This window comes from Gallus gallus, chromosome Z, assembly GCF_016699485.2.
Source record: "Gallus gallus isolate bGalGal1 chromosome Z, bGalGal1.mat.broiler.GRCg7b, whole genome shotgun sequence".
NCBI classification, from domain to species: Eukaryota; Metazoa; Chordata; class Aves; order Galliformes; family Phasianidae; genus Gallus; species Gallus gallus.
Genome location: NC_052572.1, coordinates 1,606,414 through 1,624,847, shown reverse-complemented (window position 1 = coordinate 1,624,847; position 18,434 = coordinate 1,606,414). Strand labels below are relative to the sequence as shown.

Genomic DNA, 18,434 nt, shown 5'->3' with positions numbered 1-18,434 from the left:
ACCAGTGCTCAGAGAGCATTGGGACACCACTCGCAGACATTGGGTTTGGGTGGTGCTGTGTGGAGACAGAGGTTGGATCCGTGGTCCGTATGGGTCTCTTCCAATTGGGATATTCTGTGATTCACGCAACAGCTCTGCGTGAGATTCATCCATGCGGAGAGGTGAGGGCTTTGTTTGGGTGGCAAGAGTAGAGAGCCCCACAGCATTTGCTGTTTCCAGTGCTGGCAGAAACTCACGAGGAGGAAGGTCATCCCATAAATGCACTCAGATCGTATTAACAGGCCAGGGGACCCCCAAATTAGTAATACTGTGTGCGTTTAAAAATACAGCCAAACTGATGAGAGAGGATGCGCTCACTGCTCTGACCTCACCATGCAAGCATGGGGCAGGCCCATCCATGCTGTGTTTTTTAATAGAGGCATTTCCAGAGCAAAGAAAGTTCATGGGGCAGCGTGGTGGTGGTGCACTGAGGTTCAGCGCAGTCCTAAAGAGTTTCCTACCTCTGCCAAAAGGATGCTTTTTCAAAGGACGCTCCATCCGCTCCTGGAGACTGCTCTCATCCCACTCTGTGGTCCCCAGCTCAGATGTGAGGGATCACCCAGCTGCAGGATGGTCCTGGGACGTGAGGAGCATGGGTGCTGCCACGTTAAATAAAGTTGTTCAGTGTTGACTTGTCGCTGAAATTATCGTCGTGCTTTCCTGGGCACAGATGGACTCACATAAAAATGGACTGCAGATAAATGCTCTCCAATGATGCAGCATGGGTAGAGCTGGGGGAGGTCAGTCCCCATAAGCCCTGGGGGAAACACTCCCAGTGAAGAGATGAGGATGAGCGGAGTCAGGCTGGGTTTGTCTTTCTTGGGATGTCAGGAGTGCATTTCTCCATTTCTGGTTGGGTTTTTTTTTTGTTGCACTAGAAAGCCAAGCGGGAACTCCAAGCCATTGGGTAACCCTGGGGTGATAACCTGAGCTGGCCAATAACTCCTCCACCCTGGGACAACGGAAGGAAGAGCTCTGCAGACTCCTCTGGAGACTCCGAAACAGCCCAGCAGTGTTTGATTTCAACGCAGACACATTGGGAAATTGCCCAATAGAAATAAGCATAGAGAGGAATGAGTCATCGCTGTGTGGTTAAGCAGTGGCTCAGTGGTGTTACAAGGTTTTTTCCTGCATATGCAAATATTTTTTTTTTCCTTTTGTAGTGAAATGTATAAATAGCTCCTTCCTTGGATCTCCCATGCATGGTTGGAGCCCTGGGAGCAGCCGAGCCTCTGTCTCAGTCAGTCAGTATAAAGGGAGATGAAATGATACAAGCTTCTTTATTCAGTTCTGTAGTTTAGAGGTTGTGCAGCCAAACTGAGGATGCACTGCACTGTTGGGAATGAACTTGTCCTGCTCTTTGGTTTTCCCTTCTGTAATGCCAACTGATTTTTAATACCAAGGCAGGGTCACTATGGAGACAGACAAGTGGTACCACGCGGGGATGTCTTGCAGAGGGAAGAGCTCTTGGCTCTGAGCAGCATGCACTCCTGTGCCATCCATGCGGTGCTGGTGCCCTTTGGAAAGTGTTCTGTTTGTTTTTCCATGTTCCTCCTTGCTCTTTGCCACACATCTCCAACACACTCGCCCCTTTTCAGGTCCTGCATTTGGGCAAAGCCTTTTTTCCTCCCTGACTGGAGGAGCTACTTTGCTCCTGATGTTGTTCTGTAAATCGTGGCACTCTCATAACCCTTGGGCCTGGCAACCATTGGCTCCAGGGCAGGGTGACCTTCCTCTGTCAAGGCTGTGCTCCCTTCATCTTCTGGACACATCATTTTTTGAGACCCCAGGGGGTGCTGGGACATTGGATTTGAGATGGGTTGGGAGAATTGGGACCGATTGGTGTTTATGGGTTGGACAAGTTGGGACATTGCTTGGTGTCTTTGGGTTGGGCAAGCTGGGACATGGCTTGGTGTCTTTGGGCTCGGCAAGCTGGGAGACTGGTTGGTGTCTATGGGTAGGATGAACTGGGACTCTGCTTGGTGTCTATGGGTTGAGCAAGCTAATCTGGACCACCACACTCAACGCAGCCACCACCACCCATCACATTCCCCATACGATAATGTTTGAGCTCCTTCTGCTTGCTGTTGTTCAGTGTTGGTTGTGCACTGGGAAAAAAATGCCCCATGTCCATCCAGGGGGAGGGGCAGGGCAGAGGAGGCCACCACCACCATGAGCTGTTACATTGCAGATGTCGGTGTTGTTTCTATACTACCTACTTTCTGGTGGCTTCACCATGTTGAAATCCCGACCACTGTGCTCACATTGAGCAATCCCCCCACTGTTACCAAAGAGTCAGTCTGTCTGCCTTCCTCCCCCACCCTGAGTTTCCATTTCCTTCCAGTTCTCCATCCCATCAGCTGTCGCCTCTTCCCGGCACTGCGGTTTTGCTAATGCAGCCCATTGTCTCCATCCCTCTTGCAGAAGGATTTCACCATGCGTGAGGAGCTGCAGCAGCGGGACGTGGAGCGCTGGCTGGGCTTCATCACCTTCCTCTGCGAGGTCTTCGGCACCATGAGGAGCAGCACCGGGGAGCCCTTCCGAGTCCTCGTGTGCCCCATCTACACCTGCCTCAGGGAGGTAATGCCTTCAGACGTCCTCGTCCAAGCAATTGAACTGCGGGGCTGAATTGCCCATGACTTGTAGATGTCACAGTGGTGGGTTGGGCATGGTGAGGATGGGTTAGGGTTGGACTAGATGATCTTACTGGTCTTCTCCAACCTTAACAATTCTGTGTTTGCTCTGTTATTCCTGGAGGTTTGCTTTCCCCAAGTGAACGATTCTCACTCCAGCCATATGGATGCCTCCAGGCACACTTGGCTTTTTCTGTCCGCTGTGATTCTGCTCATGAAAACCACATGGTCTGTGCAAGACTTCTTTTTCAAAGGCTTGGCAAAGCCCCACAATTGGAACGGCAAACCCAGTGTTTTGGTTGGCACATCCCACCATTGCAAAAATCCTCACCAGAGGAGCTGTAAAAACTTCTAAAAGGCAGGTGGATGCCCCATTCTTGAAAGTGCCCAAGGTCAGGTTGGATGGAGCCTTGGTGCGGGGCAGCCAGCCCACTGCAGGAGTTGGAACTGGATGATCTTCAAGGTCTCTTCCAACCCAACCATTCTATGGTTCTGTGCTTCTGTGATCTTCAGGGACCCTTCCATCCCAACCACTCTATGGTTTTATGCTTCTGTGATCTTCAAGATCCCTTCCAACCCAACCATTCTATGGTTCTGTGCTTCTGTGATCTTCAAGGTCCCTTCCAACCCAACCATTCTATGGTTCTGTGCTTCTGTGATCTTCAAGGTCCCTTCCAACCCAACCATTCTATGGTTTTGTGCTTCTGTGATCTTCAAGGATCCTTCCAACCCAACTGTTCTATTATTCTGTGACTGGAGGCATTAACGCCAATGAGTGGGTGGGGCAGACAGAGAAAAGAGAGAGGGGCAAGCTCCCCTCTGCCATTACTCCCACACTGTCAGTCCACTACACTCTCTGCTAGATCTTGAGCAAGGGAAGAAGAGGTGAAAAAATTGCTGGGAATGACTTTTAACATGGAAAATTTTCTCTGCGAACACTTAATAAAAATTTCGTCTTTGCAGTAGTACTGTGGGCAGAGTTCACAGACAGTGAGTGTAACAGTGAGAAATTGTTGGGGCACCACGATGAGGCACATGTGTCTCACAGAAGAGGTAGGAGAGGGATGCTAAGAGCAGCAGAACTTCCCCAAATTCTCTGCCCACAGCACTATGCGTCACCTCATTGGGAAGAGCTCCTGTTCCTCCTGTTTCCCATCACAGCCATGACACAACCGAGCCCTGGTTCTGCCAGAATTGTTCCCAGCACGCTCCTGTCTGCCCTTGCTGTGATGTCACCATTGCTCATGTCATCTTGGGGACGTAGGGGCATGGTGGCACCCTAAAGACACGAGTTTCACATATTGCAGATATTTTTTGCTACAGAACAGCTCCATAAAAAGCTATTACTAATTATATCAAGATGCCATGCAGAAGCTTGTTTCTTAAACATTAATCTCTCTGTTCTGCAAGGGAACGGCTCTGTCCAAGCTGCTGCGTTTGTTGGACATGAAGACCTCATAGCTCAGCTGATGTGGGTGAGCCACAGCCGTTCAGCTCTCCATCGTGCCCCAAAGTGGCCCATGGCCACAGGGCTGGGACCTTGACTGTGTGACAGCTCGACACTGGGTTCTCATAGAGTCATAGTATCAGTTGAGTTGGAAAGGACCTCCATCCACCCATCCTCTGGTGATAAATCAATATCAGGGGCAAGGCAACATGAAATACAGTCTCTGCTCTGCCTATCCTTCCAGCTTCTCTTGCTTTTTAGTTCCTCTCTTTATTTTTTTTTTTTCCCTTTTCCTTTATGGCTTTGGCAGACTCAGCCAAAGGTCAGCGAGGGAGTGAGAAGAGGAAGGGGAAAGTTCCTGATGGCTACAGCAGGAATGTTTCTTCCCTTCCCCTGCAGAGCTTCCTCTCCAGCTCCTTTCCTTTCCCTTGATAAAAGCTTATTAACATCACCACTAATTACAGAGCCAGTGCAAAGTGAAGTGCCACCAGGATGAGAGCAGCGTGGGGACAGTAGGGATGAGAGCAGGTGTTCATCAGAGCAGAGGAAATTTGGGTCATAGCACTGGAGAAGGGAAGTGGGTCTCCCAGCCCCAAGGTTGGCACCTGGGGATTATGGGGAGAAGGGATTTTTAGGGAGAGCCCCTCTGGCAGATGAGAACCAGGGAATGATGGCAGCTACCAAATATGGGGAGCTCAGGAAAATGAAGCTTCGACCACTTTTAGGGCATTGTCCCCACTGCTGAGCAGTGACAGGGATGTCCTGCTGTGGCCTCCCAGCCCTGTGGCCATGTGGTCCCAGCTCAATTCAGAAATGCCAAATCAGTCTCTGTAAATCCCCATTGCCCTGAAGGACAATGGCTGGCAGATCTGACATCCTTGCTGCCCCAAAGCCTCTGCCCCACGCCCAATGTGGGGCACTCTGCTCAGCGACACATCACTTGGCACATCCTCCAAAGCCGGGGGAACCAGCAACAAAAGGACTCTGATTCTTGCAGCTCGACCACATTTATTCTTCACTGCTGAGTCAGCAAAGCTTAAAAAATGGCTTAGGACTGGGGACCAGCAAATACCATCAGCGGGGATGTGCCTGGTTAACGAGAACCCTGTGGCTGGTGCAGGCAGAGAGATGACAAGTAATGCTATATCCCATCTGTTGTTAACTGGTTCTGAGCACTTCTGCCCCACTGAGGCTCATTCTGGGCTGGTTGCTCCTCCCCCAGCTCTGTGCTGTGTGCTGTATGGGATCAGCGTGGGATGAGCGGTGTCAGGAGGTTTGGATTCTTCCGTATCTCTGTCCCATCCTCAATGGGATGTTGTTTGGGTGCCAATGCAGGAGGTGCCTCTGGGCTGGAAGCTGCCACTTTCCTGCCAGCCCACTGCCAGCTGAGCTGCCTCCAGCCCAGAGCTGGTGCCGAGCGCTGCTTGGGATGTATTTGTTTGTTTGTATGACACTGTGCAGCAGACGGAGCTGGATTTATATCCAGGGAATCTCAGCAGTTGCCTATGGCAGGCAAGCAAGAAAGTGGAAAAACCAGCTCCAGAGATTGCAGGCAGTGACGTTGCATGGTTCCTCAAGGAGTGGGGTCCCACAGGGCTCTGCCTCCCTCCCACCCTGTTATAACCCTATCCCTGCCCCTGTATTCCTCTCCTGAGCAGCACTTGGCTGTTTGCCTTGTTGGCTTCTTAAGGTTCCTGTTGTTCCTTCCTCCAGCCCACTGAGATCCCTCTGGCTGGCACATCGAGTGGTCCCTGCAACTCAGTGTCGTTTCCAGACTTGGCAGGAGTGGGCTCCTCACCTCCTCCAGGTTGTTGGTAGGGATGCTAAGAAGGTCAGGTCCTGCACTGAGCCGAATGGTTGTCCTGTTACTGGCCTCCAGGTGGAGTTGGGTTGTCATCCAACACCTACACCCCTCCACGCCCAGCCATCCAACCAGGTTTTTAGCTTACCTGGTTCTCTACCACTGCTTGGATATTGAGAGAGCCCAAACGCTTGTTAAAATGAATGCAGAAGACAACCATGCTCTTCTCTCATCTGTAGATCTCCATAAATGCAGGAGGTGAGGCACATCCATGCTGACCGTTCCCAGCCTCCTTCAAGACTCACTCCATGGTCTTCCCACAGCCTGGCAAGGAGCTGATGAGCTCCAGAATCATAGAAAGGAAAGATCCCTTAGGATCATCAAATCCAGCCATCAGATCCTCATAGCTGAAGCTTTCTTTCATGATGGGCATCTTGCCCATCTCTCATTTCCCAAGGAGCTGCCATGTTGCCTCAGCACCACGCTCCCAGCACCCATGGGTGCATGGGATGGGACTGCTGGGACAGATTCTAAGCACAGGCCAGAAAGCAGCTCATCACTGGCTAATTAAACGTCCCATGGTGATGTCTCCACGCCTGGAGGGTCCCACTGGAGGTCCCCATGCCATGAGAGGGCCCAAGCTGGAGGGAGTCCCACACTGAGTGAGTCTCCGTGGTGGATGGGTCCTACTGAGGTCCCACGCTGGGATCCCCGTGTCATTAAAAGGGTGATCCCACTGGGGGTCCCAGTTTGAGAGGGAGAGTCCCTTTGGCGGTCCCCATGACATGAAGGGTGGTCTCATTGGAGGCCTCAATTTGGGGGATTCCACTGGGGGTCCCCATGCCATTGAGGATGATCCCGTTGAGGTGGTCCCAATTTGGGCGGGGGGTTCCATTGGGGTCCCCATGGCATTGAGGGTGTCCCACTGGGGAGTCCCAATTTAGGGGGAGGGTCCTATTGGGGTCCGCACGTCATGGGAAGGGTCCCACTGGGGGTCCACATAACATTGGGGGTTCCCATTGGGGTCCCACCCTGGGGGATGTGTTTCCTGCCTCCACTGCTGGGAACAGTGCTTCCCTCATGGTCCGGCCCCACATCTCCCCATTCCCTGCAAGCCCAAGGTGTAGGGCAAGGAGGGGGCTGCTCCATCTCATTGCCTCTCCACATCTGAGCTGCAGTGCAGCACACGGACAGCATCCACTCCCTTCCCCCTCTTGGTGCCTGTTATCTCCTGGGGCCATGCTGTGTAATTCAGAGAAGTATTCCAGTGCGGTAATTAACGTCTGAGCTTTGGGAGGGCACTGTCTCTCACTGTCTCCTTCGGAGGAAGAGAGGAAGAACCTCCCTGGCTGCAGCCGAGCCGCAGGGCGGTGCTGCTGGGAGAGAAAATCACATCTTGCCGCACGGCGGGGATTTTATTTTAATGGCTTTCCCTTCTCAAAAAGCATCAGGATTTGGAAGCCATCTGGCAGTGAAATAAGAGGTTGGGTTTTAGGATTGCATTCCCTGAGAGCAAGACAGAATTTAGCTTTTTCTGTCGTGCAATGAAGGCAGCGAGACGTCCAGATCCTGACCCTGCACTCCTCCTGCCCAGGAGCTCCACGTGGCCGGTGCTGACCCAAGAAAATAGGGAGAAATGAGTCCTGGAGGAAGAGCTGAGTATGAGGAGGAAGGAAGGAAACAACTGTTAGATATTTCGCCTACAAAGCCGTGCTGGTCATGGAGCTGAGCCCCCGAGACCATGGGGCAAACACAACACAGAATGGCAAATGGGGCTTTTCATTTGCGCTCCCTGTTTTGGCTGAGGACACGGTGGAGGCGGATGCCTGGGAGGCGTCTCACCTGGAAAGCAGTTGGTGTTTGAGAATGGATGAAGGCACAAAAATAGTGGTGCCCAGAGCTCAGCTCACTGTTTTGTGCACCAGAACTTGTGTTCCTGGAAAGCTGCAGGACTCAGTCACAGGCAGTGAGCATGGGAACTGCTGTGCCATGCTTCAGACAAGGAAGGGCTCGTGTGCCAGAGAGACAAAATCCCATCTATATACCTGCTCACCCCAGGGTTTGCTCTCTTCCATATGGGCTTCCATTGTGGATCTAGGTTTGAATTATGAACAGCTTTGCAGGCAGAGCCAAATTTAGAGAAGCAAAGCCACCAGGGACAACCAGGGCCACCACTGTCCCCTTGCCCTATGGGATTGCTGGGGAAGCACCTTCATTCCTTGGGAAGAGGTGGAAGGAGCCATGAGAGCACATGCCATCCCCCGGGATGGTCCCTTCTCCTCACACTGGGACACTGCTGTCAGCCATAGGGTTTGGATTTGGGGCCAGCAGTTGGACCCAGTGATTCCTATGGGTCCCTTCCAGTTCGGGATGTTCTGTGATGCTATTTGTGTCCACAACCACGTGAAGAGCCAGGAATGCACCGAGCATCCAGCAGCCAAGGGTGGGCCCTGTGCAATCAGCACGATGCTTTCGCCGCTTCTTCTTTCTACGTTGTGTATTTCCCTTTGGGATGAGGTCACATCCTCTGCTCCCAGGGCTGTTATGGCTACAGCCAGGCAGGATGAGGCTGACTGGGTGGCTCTCCCCCTCCACCTCACCCACACGCATACCTCTGGTCCTGCTCAGACAGTCCCAATGGACGTGTCCCCAAGGTGAGGGCAATGCCTTCCACCTCTCTCTCCTTATGGGAGCCACCCGATGGGGCCACCGTTGGGTTGCATGGTCTGACTTGACAAGCAACCAGATTGCCTTCGTCATTGTCTCCTGTAATTGCCTCTTCATGGTTTCCATCTTTAGAGGAATACCTTTTGCTGTCCTAGGTCTGGGGAGAGAGTTGTTTCATGGTTTCCCTTGTCTGCGGTGGGAAAGGGGAGGAGGAGTTTCCCACGGCTGGGCACAGGCTTTGTTCTCTGGCATTAATGCAATTTGCTGTTAAGTATCTCTTGTTGGAGCTCCTCAGGAGCCCAGTGAGGAGAACCGATGTTGTCATTGGCTGGGTGCAGTAGGCAAACCAATCTCCTGCTCTCCAATCTCCTCCAATCTCCCAGAGTGTCCAGGTTGGGTAAGAGGAGAACAGAAGTCTCCTCCTCAGCTAAAATCTGTAAGACAAGTAGATGCTGCCAAGCAACTCCTTCAGATTGTCCCAGATGCAGCATGATACAGCCCCTAACTCACTGTGGGGCCAGCACTGCCCCATCCCAGTGGCCTCTTCCTATTGAAGCAAGTGGGAATTACCATCAGCATCTTCCCCAAGGAGCTGAGACCCCTGTGTGGGGTACACCTTGTGCGTCTCCAGTGCTCTTGGAACCTTCATTGTATCGAGGCTGGAGGCCACAGGCTGGAGTAGCAGAGCTTTTGGGGTGGCTATTCTTTTTTCCTCCAAACATGTCCAGCTTTACCCTTTGCTGCTGATTCAGTCTGCAGTGGGGCAGGGTGGGAAGACAGTATGCCCTCTGCATCCCCCACCTCATCATTTCCATAACGGAAAGGAATTCTCCAAAACTCGTTTCATGCTTGGTCAACCTCACTGTCAGAGAAGATGCTACTTGTGTCTATGGGCTTCTGGTCCCAAAGTTCTTCTGATGCCTAGCAATGGGGAGTTGATACCTCTTAAGGGAACTGTTTGTAGGAATCCTGGAACTGGCTGTGTTGGACTGTGATGGAGTGTTCTTTAATTACTCATCCCCAACGCCCACATTGGCACTTTGCTTTTTCCCCAGTCTGTTTTCACCACCCCGTGCCACCCAGACAATGCAACCCCTGCTCAGTGCTGCTCCCAGAGAAGCCCCAGCCACCCCATGGCTCTGGGTGATCATTCCAGGAAGTCAGAAAATCCTCTTTGCTTTCACGCTGGAGTCATCACTGAAGCATCCCAAAGCATTGCATGCTAAGAGGCAGTTTGTGGCCAGCTCTGCTTATGCCATTCTGCAGGCGTTGTCATATACAATAAGTAGTGCAAAGCCTTACTGGAAAAGTGTCATTGCAGCTGTAGAGGGTAGTGTATGCATCTCCTGATGGTAAGAGCTACAGAGCACGACCCAACCTGCATGATGTGGTGAGAAGTGAGGCAGGTTCTCCACCCTGTTCATGATGAGGGCACCCTGAGAGCTCCCTGTCAGCACTTCTGTGGCGTGGGTTATCTTGGTAGAAAGTGGGTAATGAACTCAAATAGCTGTGGGGATGTGTACTGATGTACTAGCGAGCTTGGCGTACTACCAGTGGTCTGCAACAAATTCAGGTGAGTCTGTTAGCTCTTGGAAGGAGAAAACTGGTTCTATGTGACGAAGCCCAGATGCAGTTTTGGGGCCTTCTTGTCCCCTCCTGGATAATGGGAGCGCAGGGATGTCCTGAGTGCCATAAGCCTTGAGAGCAGAGGAAGAAGGAATTGAGGGGATAATCATAGAACCGTGAGATGGTTGGGTTGGAAGGGACCTTGAATGTCCTAGAACTATAGAACTATGGAATGATTGGGTTGGAAGGGACCTTACAGCCCATCCAATTCCAACTCCATGCCTTGAGCTGGTTGCCCTCCACCAGACCAGGTTGCCCAGCACCCCATCCAAAGCCATCTACACACAACCCAGTGTGATGGGCCTTAGGGGATGCTGCTTGAACAGAGAGGTTGGACTGGATGATGCAAAAGCTGCAGCTCTTCTGCAGAGTCCATCTTGTTGAGTGGAGAGAAATAAGGTGTACATGCTTGCTACTTGGTTTTGCTGGTGGATATTCACGGCTGTACCCAAATCTGCTGTCAGTGGAGTTCCTTAGATTTGATAAGAAGTAATGCCCTGTGCTCCCAGGAAATCCTGATCACACACAGCACTTCCAGGAACAGACCCTCCAGGTGTTTCGGGTCCAGAACCATTTTTTACCCATCACTCAGTTGGGCACAGATAGTTGAGAACGGAAGCTTTGCAGGGATGGAATTACGATGCCTTCTGTCTCCCACCAGTCTGCACAGCTCTTGATCCAGCACCAGCAGAAGAAGTGAGAAGCCTTTCGCAACCATGGCCGGGTGTTATGTGACCGGCCGGGCAGATACTGGCACACAGCCCCCGCTCTTAGGAAATCGAGCAGACTCTTTGTCTGCTTTCCAGCAGCAACTGCTGCTTTGGCTGCACGGCTTCACCCAATACAGGGAACCAGCTAAAGAGCAAGGCGAAGTGTTCTTGCAGACAGTCTGAGCCCCAAGGGGAAGATATCTGGGTCAACCCAAAGTGTGTGGAGCTGAGCAGCCAGTGGGAATGGTGTGAGATGCAGCGGGGTTGGGGCAGCACTCTGCAGCAGGGAGGAGCAGTTATACATAGTGAAATAAATAGTAATTCCAGTGTGGGATTGCTAATTTAGTAAGAATGGTGTGTTTACCTTGAAATATTTCAAGTAAATAAAAATCTGATTGCAAACAATTAATGACATTGCTTAGGGTCGGGGTCTGGTTGTGCAAAAGCCACACCTCAGGCTTGCAATTTGCTCAGGTTTGGGTTTACACACTCAGTACTTGCATGCAGCCCTGGTTGTGTGAGCTAGCAGTGGCATCCTAACGGTGACATCCCAGTGGTGGCATCTGAATGGTAATATCACAGTGGTGACATCCCAACAGTGCCGTCCTGATGATGACATCCCAGTGATGACATCACAATGGTGACATCCCAGGGGTGACACCCCAATGGTGACATCCTAGCAGTGGCAACCCAACAGTGACATCCCAGTGATGCCATCCTTGTGGTGCCATCTCAGCCATGACACATCCCAGTGGTGACATCCCAGTGGTGACATCCCAGCAGTGACAACCCAACAGTGACATCCCAGTGATGCCATCCTTGTGGTGCCATCCCAGCCATGACATATCCCTGCGGTGACATCCCAGTGGTGACATCCCAGTGGTGACATCCCAGCAGTGGCAACCCAACAGTGACATCCCAGTGATGCCATCCTTGTGGTGCCATCTCAGCCATGACATATCCCAGTGGTGACATCCCAGTGGTGACATCCCAGCAGTGGCAATCCAACAGTGACATCCCAGTGATGCCATCCTTGTGGTGCCATCCCAGCCATGACATATCCCAGTGGTGACATCCCAGCAGTGGCAATCCAACAGTGACATCCCAGTGATGCCATCCTTGTGGTGCCATCCCAGCCATGACATATCCCTGTGGTGACATCCCAATGGAGCCATCTCAGTGGTGGCAACTCAACAGTGACATCCCAGTGGTGACACCCCAGTGGTGGCTTCTCAGTGGAACATGTCAGTGATGGCATCCCAGTGGAGACATCCCAGTGGTGACATCTCAATAGTGGCATCACAGCAGGGACATCCCAGTGGTAGCATCCCAGTCTCTGTTAAAGTGTACTTCTGGGCTACTGTCTGTTTATATTTATCCCCAGTTGAGATAGATTTTGTTGTTGTTTTTGTTGGGTTTAATGTAATCTCTTGGGTTTCTTTGCGAAGAATCTGTTAACTGTTTTGGAGAACTTATCTCAGAGTTTGTGGCTTGGGCTTAACCGACTTTTTCCAAACAATTCAGTGGAAAGATAAACTTGGGAGAACTGCTGCATGCATTCAGTGCCTGGCTGGATGTTTGTCTAACATGAGATAAAACCGATGGGACCACGTGCTTGTCCAGATGCTGTCAACATCAGCTTCAAAACAGAGTGCTTTGTGCTGAAAACAGAAGAGAGCAAAGACACAGCTTTGAGACCCATGATAATCCCTTGAGTTACTTCTTGTTTTCCAGTGGTGGTGGAGCTGTAAACACGTTCATTTGTAAAAAAAAAAAAAAGGAAACAGAAAAAGAATGGAAGTGGGAAGAAAAGAAGAGTGAGGCTGAAAAGCAGAACATCGTGTTCAGTGAGAGGTGTGACTTTGGAGTCACTGAGCTGTGTGTTATGCATGGGCAGGTTTAATTAGCCCAAAGACTTTTCCACATTTTGCCTTTTTTTGGATGAATTTCAGAGACGAATGAAATCAGTTGAAGTCGGCCACAGCAATGCCCCACATCACAATTCTTATCTGCAGAAAAATCAGCCAGAACAGTTCTGCTCTGTCTCCTGTGGCTTTAACAGAAAGCCTGAAATGATGACTCTGTGTGCATGACAGTGGTAAAGAGAAGACAGAAGCAAAGAAACGTGCACTATCCAAAAAAATGTGGAGGTTGGCGGCCTTGCATGTGGCAGGGGGGTTGGAGCTTTATGATTCTTGAGATCCCTTCCAACCCAGGCCATTCTATGATTCTGTGATTCTATAAAAATGTGAATTTTTGACCCAGCTTTGCTCACAGCTCCTCATTTTTGGGGACGGACGGGCTCAGCTGCCCTTTGCCACTGACCCATGCCATTGTGGCCTGACCCTATAGCATCACATTGGGGTGTTCTTGGAAGCTGCTTGTGCTTATGGGCTGTGTTTGGAATGCAGAGTTCTGGGAGAGCAGAGCTGGGTGTGGGGTTGGCTCCAGTGAGGAGGTGGCTGAAAAAATCACTACTGAAATGGCAAAAGGTGAATGGAGATCCGTAGTGCTTCAAGGATATGGTGATGGGAAGAGACCAGGGGGAGGCCCATGCTCTCAGCAAGCATCAGTACTCCAAGAGAAGTGATTAATCTCCAATCTCCTCTCTTTTGCAGTTGCTACAATCTCAGGATGTGAAGGAGGATGCCGTGCTGTGCTGCTCCATGGAGGTAGGGGAGCTCCACATCATGTTGCCCCTTCTGCCTCATGCAACAGTGGTGGGCTATGCAGAGAGCTTTGCTGTGCTTTGTAGGGAAATTATGGTACCTATACTGCACAGGTGGGATTGCAAAGTTGGGGTTGGGATTTCTGGGGCTCATGCTGCATTAGGAGCACATGACTGTGCTCAGAAGGGTGGAAATGCAGTGCTTGTCGTGGTGCGGAGGGATTTGTTCTGCATCCAGAAGAGACCTCCTTAGTGACCAGGGCACACGCCAGCTGTGAATCAGCAGCAAATGAGGATCACATAAAGAGCTGCACACCACATCACAGCACACGCTGTGTTTTGACAATAGCTCGAGTCCTGGGTGGGATTTTTCCAAAGCACCCAGTGCTGCTGTCTTTGAACTTGGTGGGAGAAAAACCGTGCACTCCTCCTTCCCGTAGCCTCACTTGTAGTGCAGCATTTCTACTTTTCAACAAGAGGAGGAAATAGAAAAAATTATTCTTGGAATGAATAGTAAGGCACTGGCACAGGTTACCCAGTGAAGTGGTGGAGTCCCCATCCCTGGAGGTGTCCAAGAACCATGGAGATGTGGCACTTGGGCACATGGTCAGTGGACGTGGAGGGGGCGGGTTGGGCTTGGGGATCTTGAAGGCCTTCTCCAGACTTCATGATTCTGTGTTTCTGTCTAGGAACATGGCTAAGTGGGCTTTGTGGGGATGTCTCAGTGGTTGGACTAGATCATCTTAGTGCATTTTTGCAACCATAACTGATTCTATGATTATTGGGGCATGGTGGCAGTCAGTTGACAGTTGGACCCAGTGGTCTTTTTCACCCCGGATGATACTGCCTTTCTACAAAAACAAAGCTGTAACGCTGTTGCCCCCTCTCTCCTGACAGCTGCAGAGCACCGGCCGGCTGCTGGAGGAGCAGCTGCCTGAGATGATGACGGAGCTGCTGGCTGCAGCCCGCGACAAGATGCTGTGCCCCTCTGAGTCCATGCTGACGCGGTCCCTCCTGCTGGAGGTCATCGAGCTGCACGCCAACAACTGGAACCCGCTGACGCCCACCATCACGCAGTACTACAACAAGACAATCCAGAAACTGACGGCCTGAGGGGCAGGGAAGGGTGGGGTGGGAAGGGGCGAGGAGAAGATGTGCACCTTAGCGGGATTCCAGTTGATGTACCCAAGCAGACAAACCCCAGCATGCTCGAGGATTATGTTCGTGGGGTGGGGAGGGAGAAGCATGTTTCTTTCAGCCTCGTCGCCAAGTGCCACCCCTCCTCCCTGCCGTGTTTTTGTTGTAGGGTTTCTTTTCTGAAATTGGCGTGTCCCGCCGGGTTATTGTTTGGCTTTAGAAAGACGACGGCGAGTCAGAGGGGAGAGCCCAATGGGGCTGGGATTGTTTTCACGCTGTCCCCCCGCCCTGCCCTGGCCAACTGGCAGCAGACAGCGCACAGCAGATGTCCGGGGAGGACAAAGCGTGGCACACACTACACAGACGCTCATCACTGACGGCTTTTGTCCTGCGGAGCTCTCGTTATTTTCTTTTATTTTTCCCCCTCCTCTTCTCTTCGACTTTCTGCCCCCACCTCCGCTCCGTCTCCTCCGGATGCTGACGGCGCATAGGATGGCTTTCTGATTTGCACTGGGTGACATTTTATTTTTTTCTTGTATTTTTATTCTATTTTATTTTATTATCCTCGAACGGACAATTGCGATCAGCACGGAGACGGGGCAGCAATGCTTACCCTCCGGCTCACGAATGGTTTCATGAAGATGCTGAAGCAGGAGAAGGATTTTACAGGAGCCCAAAAACCACTGTAGGAGCAACATAGCCAGAGTCTTCTTGCCAGAAACCTCGCAGATTTACCCAAAAACGTGTGCCCTGAGCTAGGAGCTCTGCGAAACACGGGATGCTGCTATGCTGCAGCATCTCCCATCCACTTAACGATAGCCCATTTATTTTTTTGGTTTTCTTTTTTTTTTTTTTTTGTCGTTGTTGTTGTTGTTGTTTCTGTTGAAAGAGTGCTTTATTGTAATTACTGTCATCATTGTAATTATACATTTAAGAGCAGGCCTGTTATAGTCAGGCCTATTCATGTACAGGGCAAGGGAGAAATGAAGACTCGGTGTTCTTGGAAAACCAGCAGAGAGAAGGCAAAAAGCGTATGGCAAAAACAAAAGGGAGGAAAAAGAAGAGGAAAACAATGAAAAGCCAAAAATACAGGTTTCCTGCTGCTTTCTCACTGGCTGCATTTCCTACCTAGTTTGTAGGCTGCAGTTGGGTGGGCTTGGAGGTTCCTTCCAACCCAACTGTTCCATGGTTCCGTGATCTTCAGAGTCCCTTCCAACCCAACCATTACATGGTTCTGTGATCTTTGGAGTCCCTTCCAACCCAAACATTACATGGTTCTGTGATCTTTGGAGTCCCTTCCAACCGAACCATTACATGGTTCTGTGGTTCTTTGGGAAGCTGGAAGAGCAGAGACTTTCAACATGAAGGTGTTGAGGAAGTCAGAGTCTTGGTTAGACGGTTCAGAGCGATGGGAGCCGTTCATTTGGTTGCCGGTCCATTTGGTTGCTTGTTGGTGTGTCTCCAAGTCCACACCTGGAGTATGAGAGAAGAACTGGGGATAGAAGCTTCAGTGGTCCTAAATGCTGAGGAAGCAGAGAGATGGTTGCCTGTATGGAAGGACCAATGCTGGGATCTGAGCTGGCAGCCTCCCTGCACCCCACACCGCAGCATCCCTTGGACCCTGCTCTCTGACTGGAGCAAAAGAAGGAAAAAAGAAGGAAAAAATATCAAAAAAATATTTAAAAAAAAAAAAAAAAAAGAGAGAGAGAAAAACCCAGAGGAGGTTCACCCTCCAGCACTGGGATTTCTCCCATCAAAGAACTTCTGTGTGAAATCCATCTGTTTTAATGTCCGTGTTCATCCCACCATGGACCGCTCGGTCACTCCGTACATCCCTCACTCTGTTGATGCGTGAGAATCTAGGAGTTGACCAAAAATGTATTATTTTTTCCCCTGAAATTGTGTTCTGCCGCTGGTGTCCCTCACTGTGGGGGCAAAGTATGGGCAGCATTGTATTTTGGTGCAGAATACCCTCTTTTGGCCAAAAGTGGGGCTGGCACCACAGCAATGCCCCAGAACTGGAGCCCCCAGCTTCCTCCTTCCCACTGCCAAACAACTGCCAGAGATGAGGTGTTGGTGCCTGCAACCAACTCACTTGGATTCCCCATGAGAGATTTCACCCCGACGTGGAGAACTCCTTGTCTGTATGCAGGTGGAATGAAAATGGGGGGGGGGGAAAGGCAAAGTAAGCGATTAGCCTTGTTCCCCTCATCCCCCAGAGGGGGATTGATCAGTATCAATTCTTGGCATGATGGATGGTTTCGGAGGAAAACTTGTCGGAAGGACTTACGATTTATTCTCCTGCTTGGAAATCTCTCAAAATCTCAAATATGATTTTTATTTCCCCGCTGGGTGTTCGATGGCTTGACACTGATTTTACTCTTCTTGGTGTGAGCTGCTAGCCCATCCCAGTGATGCTTTCAGTATTTTTCAGGAGAACAAACACGAAGGGCCGTGTCCATTGCCAAGGGAGCAGCGGTCTCCTGCAGAAGTTCACGCTAGCAATTCTTCTTTTTTTTTTAAATGTATTTATTTGCATTTGAAGAGACACCATTTTTAATTTAATCATATTTGTTAAAGGAAGCGCTTTAAAAAAAAATGAAAAATGAAAAAAAAAAAAAAAAACAAGGAGAAAGGATTTGGGGAGCATAAAGACTAGATATTCATCCTAGAGAAAACAGAAACTCATCGTTTTCAGCATTTCAGAGACAAGGGAGCTGACAACTCTTTGTGGCAATGCAGTCTTCTTGATAGAACATCAGACCCACTGTATGCTATAGAACACGTCATCTGAGTAATAAATGTGTAAAGCTTGACGTTACCCCATCGTTTTGTTGGGACGTGCCATCAGTTTTTGGTGTTGAGCTTCAAACATAGAGTAGAGGGGGGAAGAAAGGAAATCACAGTGTCTGGTGTGAAACATTGCTCCATCCATTCTACAGCTTGTGTTGGAACTAGGGCACTCAATGCTGCTCGGTGGTACCCCTTCCCAGTAGGTTTTGGCCATGGGGATAGGGCGGGGGAGCCCCGCAGCGCATCGCGACCCGACACACCGCTCTGCCTGTTACTCAATATATATATATAATAAAGAAATAAAACTGTGGTTTTTCCAAGAAGTCTCCTCTGGAAAACCCGTCTCAACCTCGCCGGAATCAATTGAGAGGGCTTTTATGCTAATTGAGATGCGCGCGTTCGCCGGGCAGCCACGGGTCACTTGAGGTGAGGGCTTTGTGTCATCGGCTGCCGGGCTATGGCGGGAGGATGCAGGTGATCCACTCCTGCTGTGTGACAGTGGCTGTGCCTCTTGCAACATGCCTACGTGACCGCGTGCAGCTCGCTGGGCTCTGAGCAAACAGGGGCAGTGGGAGGAGCAGTCCGCAGGTGGGAGTGCCACCAAAAAGCTCTGCTGCATTGGGTTACGCTGTTGGTAGAGCAGGGGGAAACAGGAACTGGGTCTGTGCTGCATCAGCTTTACGAGAGGTGAGGGCATCAAGTTGCACTGGGGGACATTCAGGTTGGGTATTAGGAACAGCTTCTCCAAAGAATGGTGGTGCAGTGGCATGGACTGCACAAGGAGGTGGTGCAGTCACCATCCCTGGAGGTGTTCAAGAACCGTGGAGATGTGGCACTTGGGGACATGGTCAGTGGGTGGGTTGGGTTGGGTTGGTGGTGGGGTGGGTTGGGGTTGGGCTTGGGGATCTTGGAG

General features: G+C 50.8%; 1 protein-coding gene across 17 annotated transcripts in view; it reads left to right on the top strand.

Moving 5' to 3' along the window:
• The window catches only part of CTIF (CBP80/20-dependent translation initiation factor), a 95,653-nt gene extending 77,809 nt beyond the window's left edge, over nt 1-17,844 (top strand). For all 17 annotated transcript variants that reach the window (XM_040656621.2, XM_040656619.2, XM_040656615.2 and 14 more), the window contains 3 exons: nt 2,464-2,619; nt 13,542-13,595; nt 14,489-17,844. In XM_040656621.2, coding sequence (XP_040512555.1) covers nt 2,464-2,619; nt 13,542-13,595; nt 14,489-14,704 — 426 coding nt within the window. In that variant the 3' untranslated portion in view covers nt 14,705-17,844. The remainder of the gene's footprint in view (nt 1-2,463; nt 2,620-13,541; nt 13,596-14,488) is intronic.
• The last annotated feature ends 590 nt before the right edge of the window (nt 17,845-18,434 follow it).